Source organism: Desmodus rotundus, chromosome 1 (assembly GCF_022682495.2).
Source record: "Desmodus rotundus isolate HL8 chromosome 1, HLdesRot8A.1, whole genome shotgun sequence".
NCBI classification, from domain to species: domain Eukaryota; kingdom Metazoa; phylum Chordata; class Mammalia; order Chiroptera; family Phyllostomidae; genus Desmodus; species Desmodus rotundus.
The window spans coordinates 154,421,335-154,434,767 of NC_071387.1; the positions used below are offsets into that span (position 1 = coordinate 154,421,335).

The 13,433-nt window shown below is 35.9% G+C and overlaps 1 protein-coding gene across 1 annotated transcript in view; it reads right to left on the minus strand.

Moving 5' to 3' along the window:
• The window catches only part of ADGRV1 (adhesion G protein-coupled receptor V1), a 489,468-nt gene that overhangs the window by 441,936 nt on the left and 34,099 nt on the right, over positions 1 to 13,433 (minus strand). The window contains exons 2-3 of the mRNA XM_045197863.2: positions 3,275 to 3,459; positions 1,177 to 1,326 (exon numbers count right to left, since the gene is read on the minus strand). Of these exons, the coding sequence (XP_045053798.2) occupies positions 1,177 to 1,326; positions 3,275 to 3,459 (335 nt within the window). The remainder of the gene's footprint in view (positions 1 to 1,176; positions 1,327 to 3,274; positions 3,460 to 13,433) is intronic.

Genomic DNA, 13,433 nt, shown 5'->3' on the forward strand with positions numbered 1-13,433 from the left:
GAGAATTTTACCCCCTGTGACAGTATGGATGGATCTGGAGAGCATTATGCTAAGTGAAATAAGCAAGTCAGAGGAAAAAAAACTACCATCTGATTTCACTCACATGTGGAGACAGACTCACAGAGAGCGGGCTGACAGCTGGGGGTTGGGATGAGGGTGGAGATGGAAGGATTGGGCAAAAAAAGAGAGAGAGAAACCTCATGGGCGTAGAAAACCAAGTGGTGACTGCGGGGGGAGGAGGGATGACAGCAGGTAGAAAAGGATAGAGGGGGGATAAGTGGTGATGGAAGAAGACTTTACTTGAGGTGGTGAACACAATAGAGTGTACAGATGATGCATTGTAGAATTGTGTATTGGAAACATGTATAATTTTGGTAGCCTGTGTCACCCCAATAAATTCAATAAAAAGAAAAAATATATTCTTTTTCTTACATTTTAGAAAGTACTAAATTTTAAGAATTAGTTATTCCATAAATGATAGAGCCAAATTAAAGATCAAATACTAAAACAAATTTTCTATAAATGTGAGGTGAATTGTCTGCAACATGTCTTGTATTCAACAGCAGCATACAGTAATGTAAAAGAGTGTATGAAAGCAAAATACCACTGATTCAAGTATCATTTTCATGAAAATTTAATCATACCAATATAATCATTCAAAAAAATTCTCAATGGCCTTGAGAAAATTTAGAGCATTGTTAGCAGTCGTTGCTTCAACCTAATAGATCAATCTATAAAGGACAATGAAACCTTAGGCTATTCAAGCCTTTTCCCAGGGGTTCTCGGAATTCATTCTAAGGCATACAGACCTCCCACTTCCACGCCTGCTTTTTGTATCCTTTTGCTTTGAACTTAGAAGTCATGGTCATGCTTTGTGCATCTGGTAGCAGGGTGAGGATAAAAGAGAAAAGGGCCACAGGGAAGACAAGGTTTTCTTGAGCATCTGCCATGGCATTTCCTAGACAGGCAGAAAGGATCCAAAAACTAGCTGTAGGATAGTCTAAACAAGGTTGTCTGAGGAATAACCAGGCTGTGGAACGTTCAAATAGGTTTTCAGTTCCGGCTTCTATGAAAACTACCACCGGTCATGTAAACTGGCTTATCTCTGGAGAAACAGATTTTTAAGCAAGGCAAGAGTTTAGTGAGTTTAAGGTTAAGAGGGGAAGGAGGACTTACCTGTAATGTTAAATGAAAAATAAAAGTTTCATCAGGCTCTGGTAAGTCATCATCACATACTGCTATGTACACCGTCCTATTTGTTTCTCCAATAGGTATAAAAGCTGCAGCATATGTGTCAAAGAAGTCGCCAGTGTCCTCTCCATACAGCTATCAAATGCAAAGTATAGATAGTTCTTACATAACACAGTATTAGGACAAGCTAACTGGATGCCAATTGGAGCAATCAAGAAAAAACAGGAATCATCAAGTGCCATTAATGTTTATAGATAGGATATACATAGGCAAATATTTAACAACTAATAAAAATTACCTTCAAAAAGCATTATAAAAAGAAATGATTCTACACAAAAACATTTGCTTATGCTCTGGAAGGTAAATAAATCACTACATAGAAAAGTAATAATTTTAAAGGAAGTATGATGTGAATATTTTTTCTCTGCCTCTTGATTGATCTGAAGTGGATTACAACAAACCTAACAAGACAAACTACAGCTAAAACTCTCCAAAAGTAGGATTGAAAGTCGCCTGCCAAAAGTATATCAGGAAAATTAATTTTTCCCTATCAGTTTCAAAGAAACTGCTCTTTCCAAAACTTTTGCCCTGAAATATTATTTATATTCTCTCACAATTCCAATAAAGACCCAATTCTTTTAGCATTCCAAATTTATTAGCCATTATAAACTTTTCCTTAACTTTTTAAGACATCATTCTCTAATATCAGTATTGCTAATAAGATTTTCAAGAGAGCAATAATTATGAAATATAAAAAAGCAACTTCTTGGGCAAATCTAAATGAGATTTCTTCTGCTAAAGAACTCAAAATGAATAATTTAGCTACTAGAAAAAATTATAATCTAGTACAAGTAAAAATGAAGAACACGTACAGACACATTTTAGTCAATTTCTGGGTTTTGTTTATAATAATAAGTTTTAAAAACTTGATCCAAAAGTTTTCAAGGGTGTTGGAAAACTTGTTCAATATATATCTTATAAAAGTGGCACAGTTGTTTAGAAAGTATTAAATATCAAGAGCCACTAAAAAGGGAACAACATAGTAATCCAACCCCCCAAAATCATTTAATGATCCAAAAACTGCAAAAATCAACATGTATGTAAATAGTTTCACTAGAGAGACATTTATAACAGCTCAAATTGAAACCTCAATGAAAAATAGATGAGGAATGATTGGAAAATGATGACATCATCAAAAGAAGCTGAGAAAATAATAGACCAACCTGAAAAAATTAAGATACAAGCAAAACTATGTTTACAAGATTATGGAGTATAAGATATACTCAAACTAGAAATGGACTCAGTAAATATGTACATACACGTAATAAATTAAAAAATAAAAACAATGCACTAAAGTACAATATTGGGTTTGCGTCAGAGGTAGTTTTTCTTTCTTTTCACAATGCTTCATGAAGCGATTATTTAACCTATTGCTTAAGAACTTATTTCTGTAAATGAAAATTTCAAGTATTTTGGGTGTCAAATATAGTAATATACTTAGAGATCATGTGACAGTACTTTCTGGTTAAACATAAACACAAAAACATACATACTAAATCTTTCCAATAATTAAACTATGTGTAAGATAGATCAAGAGTTTAACAGATTCTACCTAATTTTTATGTAAGTTAACATAATTAACTTCTCCTAAAAATGAAGGGCTATCAATATAACTAAGGATTTTTTAATTGCCATTTTTCTACTTTTAAATATTTCAGGTATTTTCTTAAAGCCATCTGACAATAGATAATATATCCAAGCAGAGATAATTAGAATCCAAATTACCCAAAATAAAATGTTTTTACTTAGAAATACTTATTGATATTTTTGTTTTGTTTGTTTTAAAATAGACATGTGGACATTTTAAAATAATCAGTCTATATCTTTAAAATACTACTATGGCCAAACACACACGCTACCTTGGAGCACTCTACAAACCTTTATATATGGAACAGTATGCATGCAAATCATTTATCATGATCAGACGACTCAGAATCTCAAACAGTTAAAAAAAATTCTTGTCACTGAAACTAGGAAATTTCATATTTATTTCAGTAAGAATAAAACTACAATCATTTCTTACCGATACAATTGCTGTGACATTTGCTGGTTCTCCTATCCTTTCGATAACAAGACGAATAACTGTTGTACTTGTTTCATTAACTACAAACTCAGTTTGTCCGGCAAACCTTATTTCTGTTTCTCCAGACACAAAAGGAATGAATAAAGCTGAAAGAAGATTTACTAATAAAGATGCAGAGGGCATCCCTATAGGAGAAAAAAAAGATTTTGTTCACAAAAGATATCTCATATGTTCTCATTAGGCTGTGCTGTCTACAGATATAAACAAAGTAAAAATGTAGATACTAAGCAACTAAAATATAAATAGAGCAAGTATTAAGTCATCCAATTCAAATGTGTGATCACAGATAAACCAGAAATCACAAACTCTTCTATGGTTCTCTTTAACTATTCATAACTATGTTTTGTTTCTTTAGCTTATATATCAAGATAATAGTTATAAGTAGACTTAACTTATTAAATTTAGTTTATTATAAAATTTGACTCTCCAACTTATTCTAAAATAAACCTAAATAGCAACATGGAAACAATTAAATCTCATCTTCCCCCAAGTGAAACTAAAATATAGACAGAAACTACAAAAACTATCAAATTGATCAGTAATCTTAAAGGAACTTACTCATCTATTTATTTGGTTGTGCAAATATTGTAGAACTCTTGAAAATGATATATAAAGCAGCTGAAACTGAAACTCTGTAAACTGATTTCTTTGTCATGTCTACTTTTTCCTTAAAATTCTCTTATTTGGAAACGCTTTTTAAAAGTTTTTGGTTATACAGAGACATTCTAATCCTTTCAAAGAACACAAATTTCTAGCACCTATATTTTTCCCATTTTACTAGTTAAAATACTAATGCCACTTCTTAGAAAATGTCCATGTTGTTTTCAAAGCTAGCGAATTTGGCAAGTGTGTATTTCCATAACTACTACTGTTTGCTTCTTAGGACAATGTGCATGTTTGTGAGTCATCAATATTGTTCCTACTTGCAGCACCGTGTGACTCAAGTGCTTTCAAAAGCACAACAGTGCAGTGGCCTCTTGAAAGCGCTGCTGTTTTGTAATGTAGATGTACCTCTAAAAATGTGAACAATTTATCTCACGGATCATTAAGATTCCAATGGATTATGTGATTAGTCACGCGAACATAACAAGTTCATGCGTTTTAAAGGAGAGGTGCCTTACAAACTCTATGAGCCAAAAATGCTCCCTATTAATCTTTTACCTTGGTCAAGGAGTAATGTAATTTTCACATATGTGATACTGCCACATGGCTATACATAGCTTTATATTTAGGAACCAAGTTCTTGATTTATTTTAGGGTTTATATGCAATTTTCTCAGTCACTTGTACTCAAACAATGCAGTCTGAGATTGCTTCATGTCTCACATGCTTATGGCAGCAAAATCCACACGCACAGGAATGCAGAGCTTAGATGGAGTCCAGGAAAGAGACCCAGGCCAACAGGGACAGAGATTCTGGAGGACCAGGGCACTTTTACACCTGTGCCTTCTCTCTAAGAAAGTCTGCCAAGGGCTAAGGGACTTGGAAGAAATAAAATAGTTCTCCCTTTTACCAGCTGAAAACTCTGCCCTGACTTCTACACTAAGAACATTTACAGAAAGAAAGAAAGTAAAAAAATAGGAGAGAGAGAAGAAAAAAGGCAAAATCTGGTGAGGCAGGAAACTGGGAGCAGTTCCGGACTGGACCCATGAGGACTGAAGAAGATCTGTGGTGGAATTCTAACGCCAGAACCGTTTCACACCTCACTTATGACAAATAGTGGGAAAGAAGTGAACCAGGCATGAGCAAGAGAATACAGAACGGAGGGGTGAGGAAGTAGTAAGTAGCCCAAGCCTTGCATGTGTAAGAAAAGGATCAACTTTAGTCTACTGTGATTTTGAAAGAAAAATCTCAATTCCTTGAACATGAGATGTGATAGAACCTTAAGCTGAGAAATAATAAAACACCTGAAAAATTCTAAGTGAGAAATAATGAAAGTGAGCATGAGAAGGGGGAATCATGAAAGGCTAGGAACGTAAGTTCTCCAAATTTGTCCTGCATAAGAATTAGCTCAGACCTTTGTTACAATTCTTTTTTTTTTCTTTTAAAGAATTTGAATTTTGTTTTCTTTTTTTTAATTTTTATTCAGTTACAATTGTCTGCATTTTCTCCCCATCCCTCCACCCCACCCCAGCCAGTCCCACCTCCCTCCCCCATCTCTACCCTCCCCCTTGATTTTGTCCTTGTGTCCTTTATAGTAGCTCCTATAGACCCCTCTCCCCACTATCTCCTCCCCACTCCCCTCTGGCTATGCATGGATGGAACTGGAGAGCATTATGCTAAGTGAAATAAGCCAGGTGGTGAGGGACAAATACCATATGATCTCACCTTTAACTGGAACATAATCAACAAAAGAAAAAAGCAAACAAAATATAACCAGAGACATTGAAATTAAGAACAATGTAACAATAGACCTTTGTTACAATTCTTATTCTCACACCCAGAAATTCAGATCCAGCGAGTTTAGGGTAGGGCCCAGGAATCTGCATTTAACATGCAGCCTGGTTGATTCTCATGCAACTGATCCTGTTCCAGAGTGTGAGGAAGGGTATGATGAGTGTATCCTGGAGGGGACATATAATAAACCACATTAGTAGCTTTAATTACTGAATTTTTCAAAACAATAATAAGCCTATCCAGAAAAAGTCCAGCCATTGTTAATACAATGAGAACAGTTTGCACAACATCCATGAAACCTGGCAGCTAAGGACAGTGGACTGGAACATGCATGTGTGAACAATGACAACTTCACTGTACTAGTCAGGGGAGGCAGTAGACACTGATGAGCGAGCATGTGTACTGTGTGGCCATCGTATTCAAAATGGCTGAGCAAGTAGAGCAACAAATCTGTGTTAAATTTTGAATGAAGGTGGAATATTCCTCTACAGAAACTATTCAAATGATTCAGAAGGTCACAGCTATAGGCAACAGGTGATTGGCAGCTTCATCACAACAAAGCACCCAGTCATGCTTCATGTCTGGTGAAGAGTTTTTTGGAGAAACATTAAATCACCCAGGTGACTCAGCCCCCATACAGCCCATATTTGGTGCCCTGTGACTTCTGGCTTTTCCCAAAACTAAAATCACCTTTGAAAGGGAAGTGATTTCAGACCATCAATGAGATTCAGGAAAATACAACAGAGTAACTGATGGTGATTGGGAGAACTGTGTGATGTCCCAAGATGCCTACTTAGAAGGGGACTGAGGCATCATTGTCCTATTTACAATGTTTCTTGTATCTTCTTCAATAAATGTCTCTATTTTTTATATTATATGGCTGGACACCTTTTAGCCAGACCTTGTATGCTTGAATTTTATGCAGACTTCCTCATATTTTTTTTTCCATTACTACATTACATTTTAAGATTCCATATATCCTATAGAAAAACTATAAAAACTATAATGACCTATGGAAAGTATCAGCAAATGCTTATACAGTATTTTTAGACATTCTATATACGATAACACACTTAATCTTCACAACGTCTCTATGATAAAGGTACTTATACTAACCCTATTTTATAGGTGAGGAAACTAAGACATATTAACCTATATAGTCTTATTTAGCTAAGTAAGTCGCTGGGCAGGATTTGAACCCAGGAGTCAAACTCCAGACTCTATACTCAATAACCACACAATATTGTCTCTTACATTTTATTCCTACAAATCACACATCTCCTTAATGAATCATATGGTGCACTGTTTTATGCTAAACATTTCAAAGCACTCCGATATTTTAAACTCATGCACAATAATCAAAACTACAATAAAACTGCATAATTATGACTTCCAGTCAAGATGGAAGCATAGGTAGACACGATTTGCCTCCTCATGCAACCACAAAAAGAATTACAACAAAACCTCAAAACAAATAACACCCAGAACTGTCAGAAAATCAAACTGTATGGAAGTCCAACAACTAAGGATTTAAAGAAGCCACATTCATTCAGACGGGTAAGAGGAACAGAGACATGGAGACAGGGCAGAGAGGTAACGGGACAAGGTGTGGCATGGAGAGGTAGTGGCAGCAGCAGAAAGGGCATGGGCAGTCCCACATTCACATGTGGTGGATAAAAAAGAGGAAGGGGATACCTTGGGAGTGAGCAATCCCAGCCCCAGGCCAGAATGCACAGCCCAGGGTTCTAGTGCTGGGAAGATAAAGCTCTGTAACTTCTGGCTGTAAAAACCAATGGGGGTTGGAGCAGCAGAAGAAACTGCTGGATTCTCAGGAAACTCTGCATAAAGGGCCAGCACAGTCTCAAAACATACACAAACCCACCTATTCTGGGATTCAACACCAGGACAACAGCCGGAAGGGTGCTATCGCATACAGGGAGCAGGTGAAGTGGCTGGAAATGGGGAAAGTGCTGGAAAAATCTCCAGAAGCCAGGCAGCGGCACTGTCTCCTCTCTGAACCTTGCCCCAACACAGCACCACAAAACAGTGATGAAGGATGCCCAACCCTGGTGATTGCCTAAGGCTCCACCCCCCACAATTAACAGGTGCCTTTTACAGGGAGTCAAAGCAGCTGTACCTAATACACAGAAACAAATATGGGAGGCTGCCAAATTGAGGAGGCAAAAAAATACATACCAAATGAAAGAACAGAACAAAACCCCAGAAAAAGAACTAAATGAAATGGAGATAGCTAACCTATCAGATGCAAAGTTCAAAACACTGGTAATCAGGATGTTCAAAGAACTCATTGAGTACAGCAACAATAGATACGAAGAAATGAAGGTTACACTAAGTGAAATAAAGAAAAATCTACAGGGAAGGAAGGAAAGGAAGTCAGCAATTCAAATCAACAATTTGGAACATAAGGAAGAAATAAGCATTCAACTAGAACAGAAAGAAGAAACAAGAATTCAAAAAAAAGAGGACAGTATAAGAAGAATCTGGGACATCTCCAAACATGCCCATTATAGGGATGGCAGAAGGAGAAGAGGAAGAGCAAGAAATTGAAAACTTATTTGAAAAAATAATGAAAGAAAACTTCCCTAATTTGGTGAAGGAAATAGACATACAAGTCCAGAAAGTACTCAGAGTCCAAAACAAGTTGGACCTAAGAGGACCACACCAGACACATCATAATTAAAATGCCAAAGATTAAAGATAAAGAGAGAATCCTAAAAGTAGCAAGAGAAAAGCAGAGAGTTACCTACAAAGGAGTTCCCATAAGACTTCCAGCTGATTTCTCAAAAGGAACTTTGCAGGCGAGCAGCAACTGGCAAAGAAGTATGCAAAGTGATGAAAAGCAAGGACCTACAACCTAGAATAATCTATCCAGCAAAGTTGTCATTTAGAATGGAAGGACAGATAAAGTGCTTCCCAGACAAGGTAAAACTAAAGGAGTTCATCATCACCAAGCCACTATTATATGAAATGTTAAAGGGACTTATTTAAGAAAGAGAAGATCAAAACTATGAACATTAAAGAGGCAATAAATTCACAACTTTCAACAACTGAATCTAAAAAAAACAGGAAGGAAAAAAACATAACAGAAACAGAATCATACATATGGAGATCATTTGAACGATTATCAGCTGGAAGGGGGGAGAATGGGGGAAAAGGTACAGGGAATAAGAAGCATAATTGGTGGGTACAAAATAGACATGGGGATGTTAAGATTAGTATGGGAATGGAGAAGCCAAAGAACTTACTGTATTTTGTCATGTGTAATATGCACTTTTTTGCATAATTTTTTGAGGGAAAAATAAGGATAGGCATTAGAGTACTAACTCTGTATCTATATAAATGTTTTTAATTTTTTTATTTATGCTTATGAGTTAAAAATGTAACTCTAGAAAGCAGTAACAATATCTGTATGAAAGTTAATACCTTGGAATATGAAAATCAGTTTTATTTCTAAATATAAATAAATAAAATGGGATTAAAAAATTAAAGCAAATGACTTTTTTTTTTTGAAAGTTTGGTCCAAAAACGTGGGTGCGCATTATACATGAGAACGGGTATTCTTGCAGTTTCCCAGGCAATTAGAGCTCCAAGACCTTGAGGTTAAATCAGTAAATTCATTTTAATTTGGAGTACATCAGGGAGTTCTGGGATTATGCAAAATAAACAAACAAGCATGATTGGAAATGCCTCAAGTTCTGTGACATCATTGATAATGGAATCTCCTCTCCTTTCATCTTTTCAACTTGTAAAAAAAGTTGTTGAGACAAAGCTGGCCTTCAAAGGAAATCAAAAGATGAAGAAAAACCTTTGCAAGTGAAGCTCCCATTAGAAGACAGCCATAGTTATATGAATGCCCAACAGTTTCTTTTTCAGAGTGACTGGGTACTTTTTTCTCCGTCATTCTATAAATCTAGTCTTTGGAACTCTCTTTATTAAATTACAAAGACTAAGCATGGTAACTGATACAACACTTAAGTCATATCTATGCAGGTCACTTTTTCTCTCATTAGTTTTAATAAAAATTTTATACGACCCATCAGACCACCTATTTTAAACTTCTATAAAATGAATTTCAAAGAACATACTGAAATATCACAATGTGCTTAATTCATATTCTGTCACAATTGTGAAAGAATACTTTTAGAGTTATTGAGTTCTCCTCCTGTTCTGTGATAGCACGTTATTCCACTATTACAATCCTCTCGTTTCCCACTAGCACCCATGCTCCCCTCTTGGGCAGTATGATTCAAAGGAAATAATGGTTCCTGCCAATAGATCTCTTATCTCTTACTAGATCTCTCATTGTGTTCAATCGATATGTGATTTAGGTTACTTTCTTACTGCTTATTTCCTAAAGTATACTCTGAAGTTCTGACAGAGTCCTGATAGCAAGCAGGTACAAATTCTTTGGATCTTGGATTCTAATAATCAGCCTACTCAACAAGTTATCTAATACTGAAAAAAATTGAAATTAAAGTCAGGAATATATTACAGTAGGTCCTATAATGCAAATTGGTTGCTTGCAGAAGAGTGGCTTACAGCTTAGTACATTTGTATACTTAGCACCTACTCTATATTTTGCAACACCCTGTGCTAATGATTGAGGACACAAGGACCCACAGATATGGTCCTTGGCTCCAAGATATTCACAGGGATGAGCCAATCAAAGCCAACAACACACAATTCTGAGACTTTTATTTAAACTTAAGAATTCAGTGGAATCCTGTACCACTGGATTCAGGATAATGTGATTGGAGCCAGTTTCTTCCAAAGCCTGGAAATAAAGCCAACACAACCAGGCAGATCTAAGAGTCAGAGAGGGGCCATGTCTTGATAATCAACCTCAGGTCCCTGACTGCAGCTTTAGACTGACCTTTTAGTTGCTGAGGCAACAATTATACTTCCTACTACAGCCAGCTGGGGTTGGATTTTCTGTCATTTGCAGTGTCAATCTTTATCCACTAATCTCCAATCTGTGACATGGTGAACTCATGTTAAGATACACCAAGTGGAAGATCCCTCCTACTCACCTCTGACATTCAACAGTCTTAATCTTTTCTAAATGTTTGTGAAACGACACCACACTAACCATCTTTCCTATTTAACTGCAATTATTACCACTTCTGTAATATTTTCCCATCTGCCTCAAAACTAACAATGACTAGTAGGGAAACTTAGGATACTAGGCAAACAAAAGATGTCTTCACAATAGAACAAAGTAAGACAGGAGTGTATGGCATTGACTCAGTGTTCTGAGAAAGGTAATGCCCTTCTTTTTGTTACAAGGAACCCTAATGTCATCCTTCTTTAAATTCGCCTGGCATTAATTCCTTTCTCTTATTTTTTCTGGGATGATAGCTCTTTCTTCTCTTTTGAAAACCTACTAGTATTTGCTAATGTTAGTCCCCACTTGGCTTACTTAGCACATAAACATATTAAATGTCATTTATAAAACAACATTCATCACCACAATGTATCATAATAAGCATGAATTTTAAGTCTTTTTTTATCTAGGTTATTACTTTCCTCCCATCTTGTCTATTATTAATGGGTACCTTAGGAAAGATGGCAAGTATAGTATATTCTGAGTAAATGGAAATAGTCTCCGATTTCAAGTTCAATAAGTCTTTAGAAATAATGAGTAGAATAAACTAAATAAGAATCAGGACCCAATAGATGACAACGTAAAGAAAAACATAAGAAGTTAATGAACTTCACTTATTTTGCAGTAATCAACTTTCATTCAAAACTTTTTGTCAATTAGAAAGTTAACTTTGTCTCTTTAAGTTCCAGAATAAGCAACTGCACAACATCGGTGAGGACCAGGACAGTGAAAAGACAAAGATTATCAGTGCAGTATTGACCTTTTAGCTTGAGCTGTTTCCTGGCCAATGCTGTGGTAAGCATCTTCCCACGGTATGACCACCAGGTAATTAATACTGAAAATATGATCCTAATGGAGCAAGGTTTTCGAGTTTAGAATTACTTGAATTCTATTACATTTACTAAAGGGCATTCTAAAACTATAGAATTACTCCTGTGGAACAAGAGAAGTTTTATCATTCATATCATCAATTATTCAGCCTCTAAGAATTCTTAATCTGTGTTATTTGTACTTGGCCAGTACTACAAAAAATTGAGCTTTTCCTTCCTTCATACAGAATTTCAATATGCAACTTTCAAAATAAATGTAATGTTGGAAGTAGAGAAAATGCTAAATATTTTTAAATGATAAAGGGGATAGTGTCTTATAGTTATTTAAACTATATGGGTGTTTATTACATTATTTAAAATTTTAAGGAATACATTTTATTTTATCCATCTTTAAAACATGTGTTATACACATGGAACAGTAGTAAAAAGGAAAAAAAGGTAAACAATGAAGAATAACTTTCCCTCACACCACCCCCACCAGCCATGTGTTCTCCTACACAGTCAATTGCAGTCATCAAATTCATCTGTCTCAAGTGAGAATCTATGCATATATTAAGATGTTATTACCATAGGAGAAAATTCCTATAACCGATTCTGTTTTCTTCTGTGTACAGAATACAGGAATCAACACATTTTTTTCAAGATGACAGTAGATAGATAGATGATGATGATGATGGTAGATCGATGATAGATAGATACTAGACTTCACTGTAGACATTCCTGATGGGAACACCTTTATTGTCCCAACTACACACCAGCATCATTGTAGATCTCATCAGTAAAGTAATGGCTTCCACTGGCTTTCACTATACCTATCGATTCAACCTCTAGGGCAAGTTAGATGAAATATGGCCAACTTGCACTTTCCTAGACCACACATTGTCAAAGATATATTAATTATGACTACTTGACCTCTATATTCGGAACACAAGAGTCATTTTGGGACTCTTTCACTCTTTCCTGTGTATGATCTCCTCTTTGTTGATTCTATGTTTTCTTCTTTTTTATTAATCCTCATCTGAGGATACGTTATTGATTTTAGAGGGAGAGAAAGGGAGAAAAGGAGAGAGAGAGAGAGAGAGAGAGAGAGAGAGAGAGAGAGAGAGAGAGAGAGAGAGAGAGAGAAACATTGATCAGTTGCCTCCTGTACACACTCAGACCAGGGATCAAACCCACAACTTAGGTATGTGCCTGACCAGGGAACAATCCTGTAGCTTTTTGGTATATGGGACAACGCTCCAGTCAAATGAGACACCCAGCCAGGGCTGTTTTCCTTTCTTGATTTACTTGGTTTATGGTTTATTTCCTTGTGCTGCTGGAGAACATCCTCCAGTAATTTCCTAAGAAAGGGTATGTAGAGATAAACATTTACATCTTGTATGTTAGAAATTACTGGGATATTAATCTTCCACTTAACTAATACTTTTACTGGATACAGAATTTTAGGAGAAAATAATTTTATTCCATTATTTTTGAAAGCCTTGTCCATTGTTGCTGTTTGAAAATCCAAAATCCTTTTGATTCTGAAGTGTTACATATGTTTGCTTATTTGTATTGTTCCCTACTCTGGAAAGTTCTCCTCTTTGTCCACAAGTGTTATGAAACTTCACAGGATTTTCTTTTGGAATGAGTTTATTTTTGTCCATTTGGTGAGCACTCAGTCAGTCTCCTTCAGTCTGAACTTATGCTTGCTTCAGACCTGGAAAATTTTCTTATATTGGGTTGGCCCAAAAGCCTGTATGGTGTTT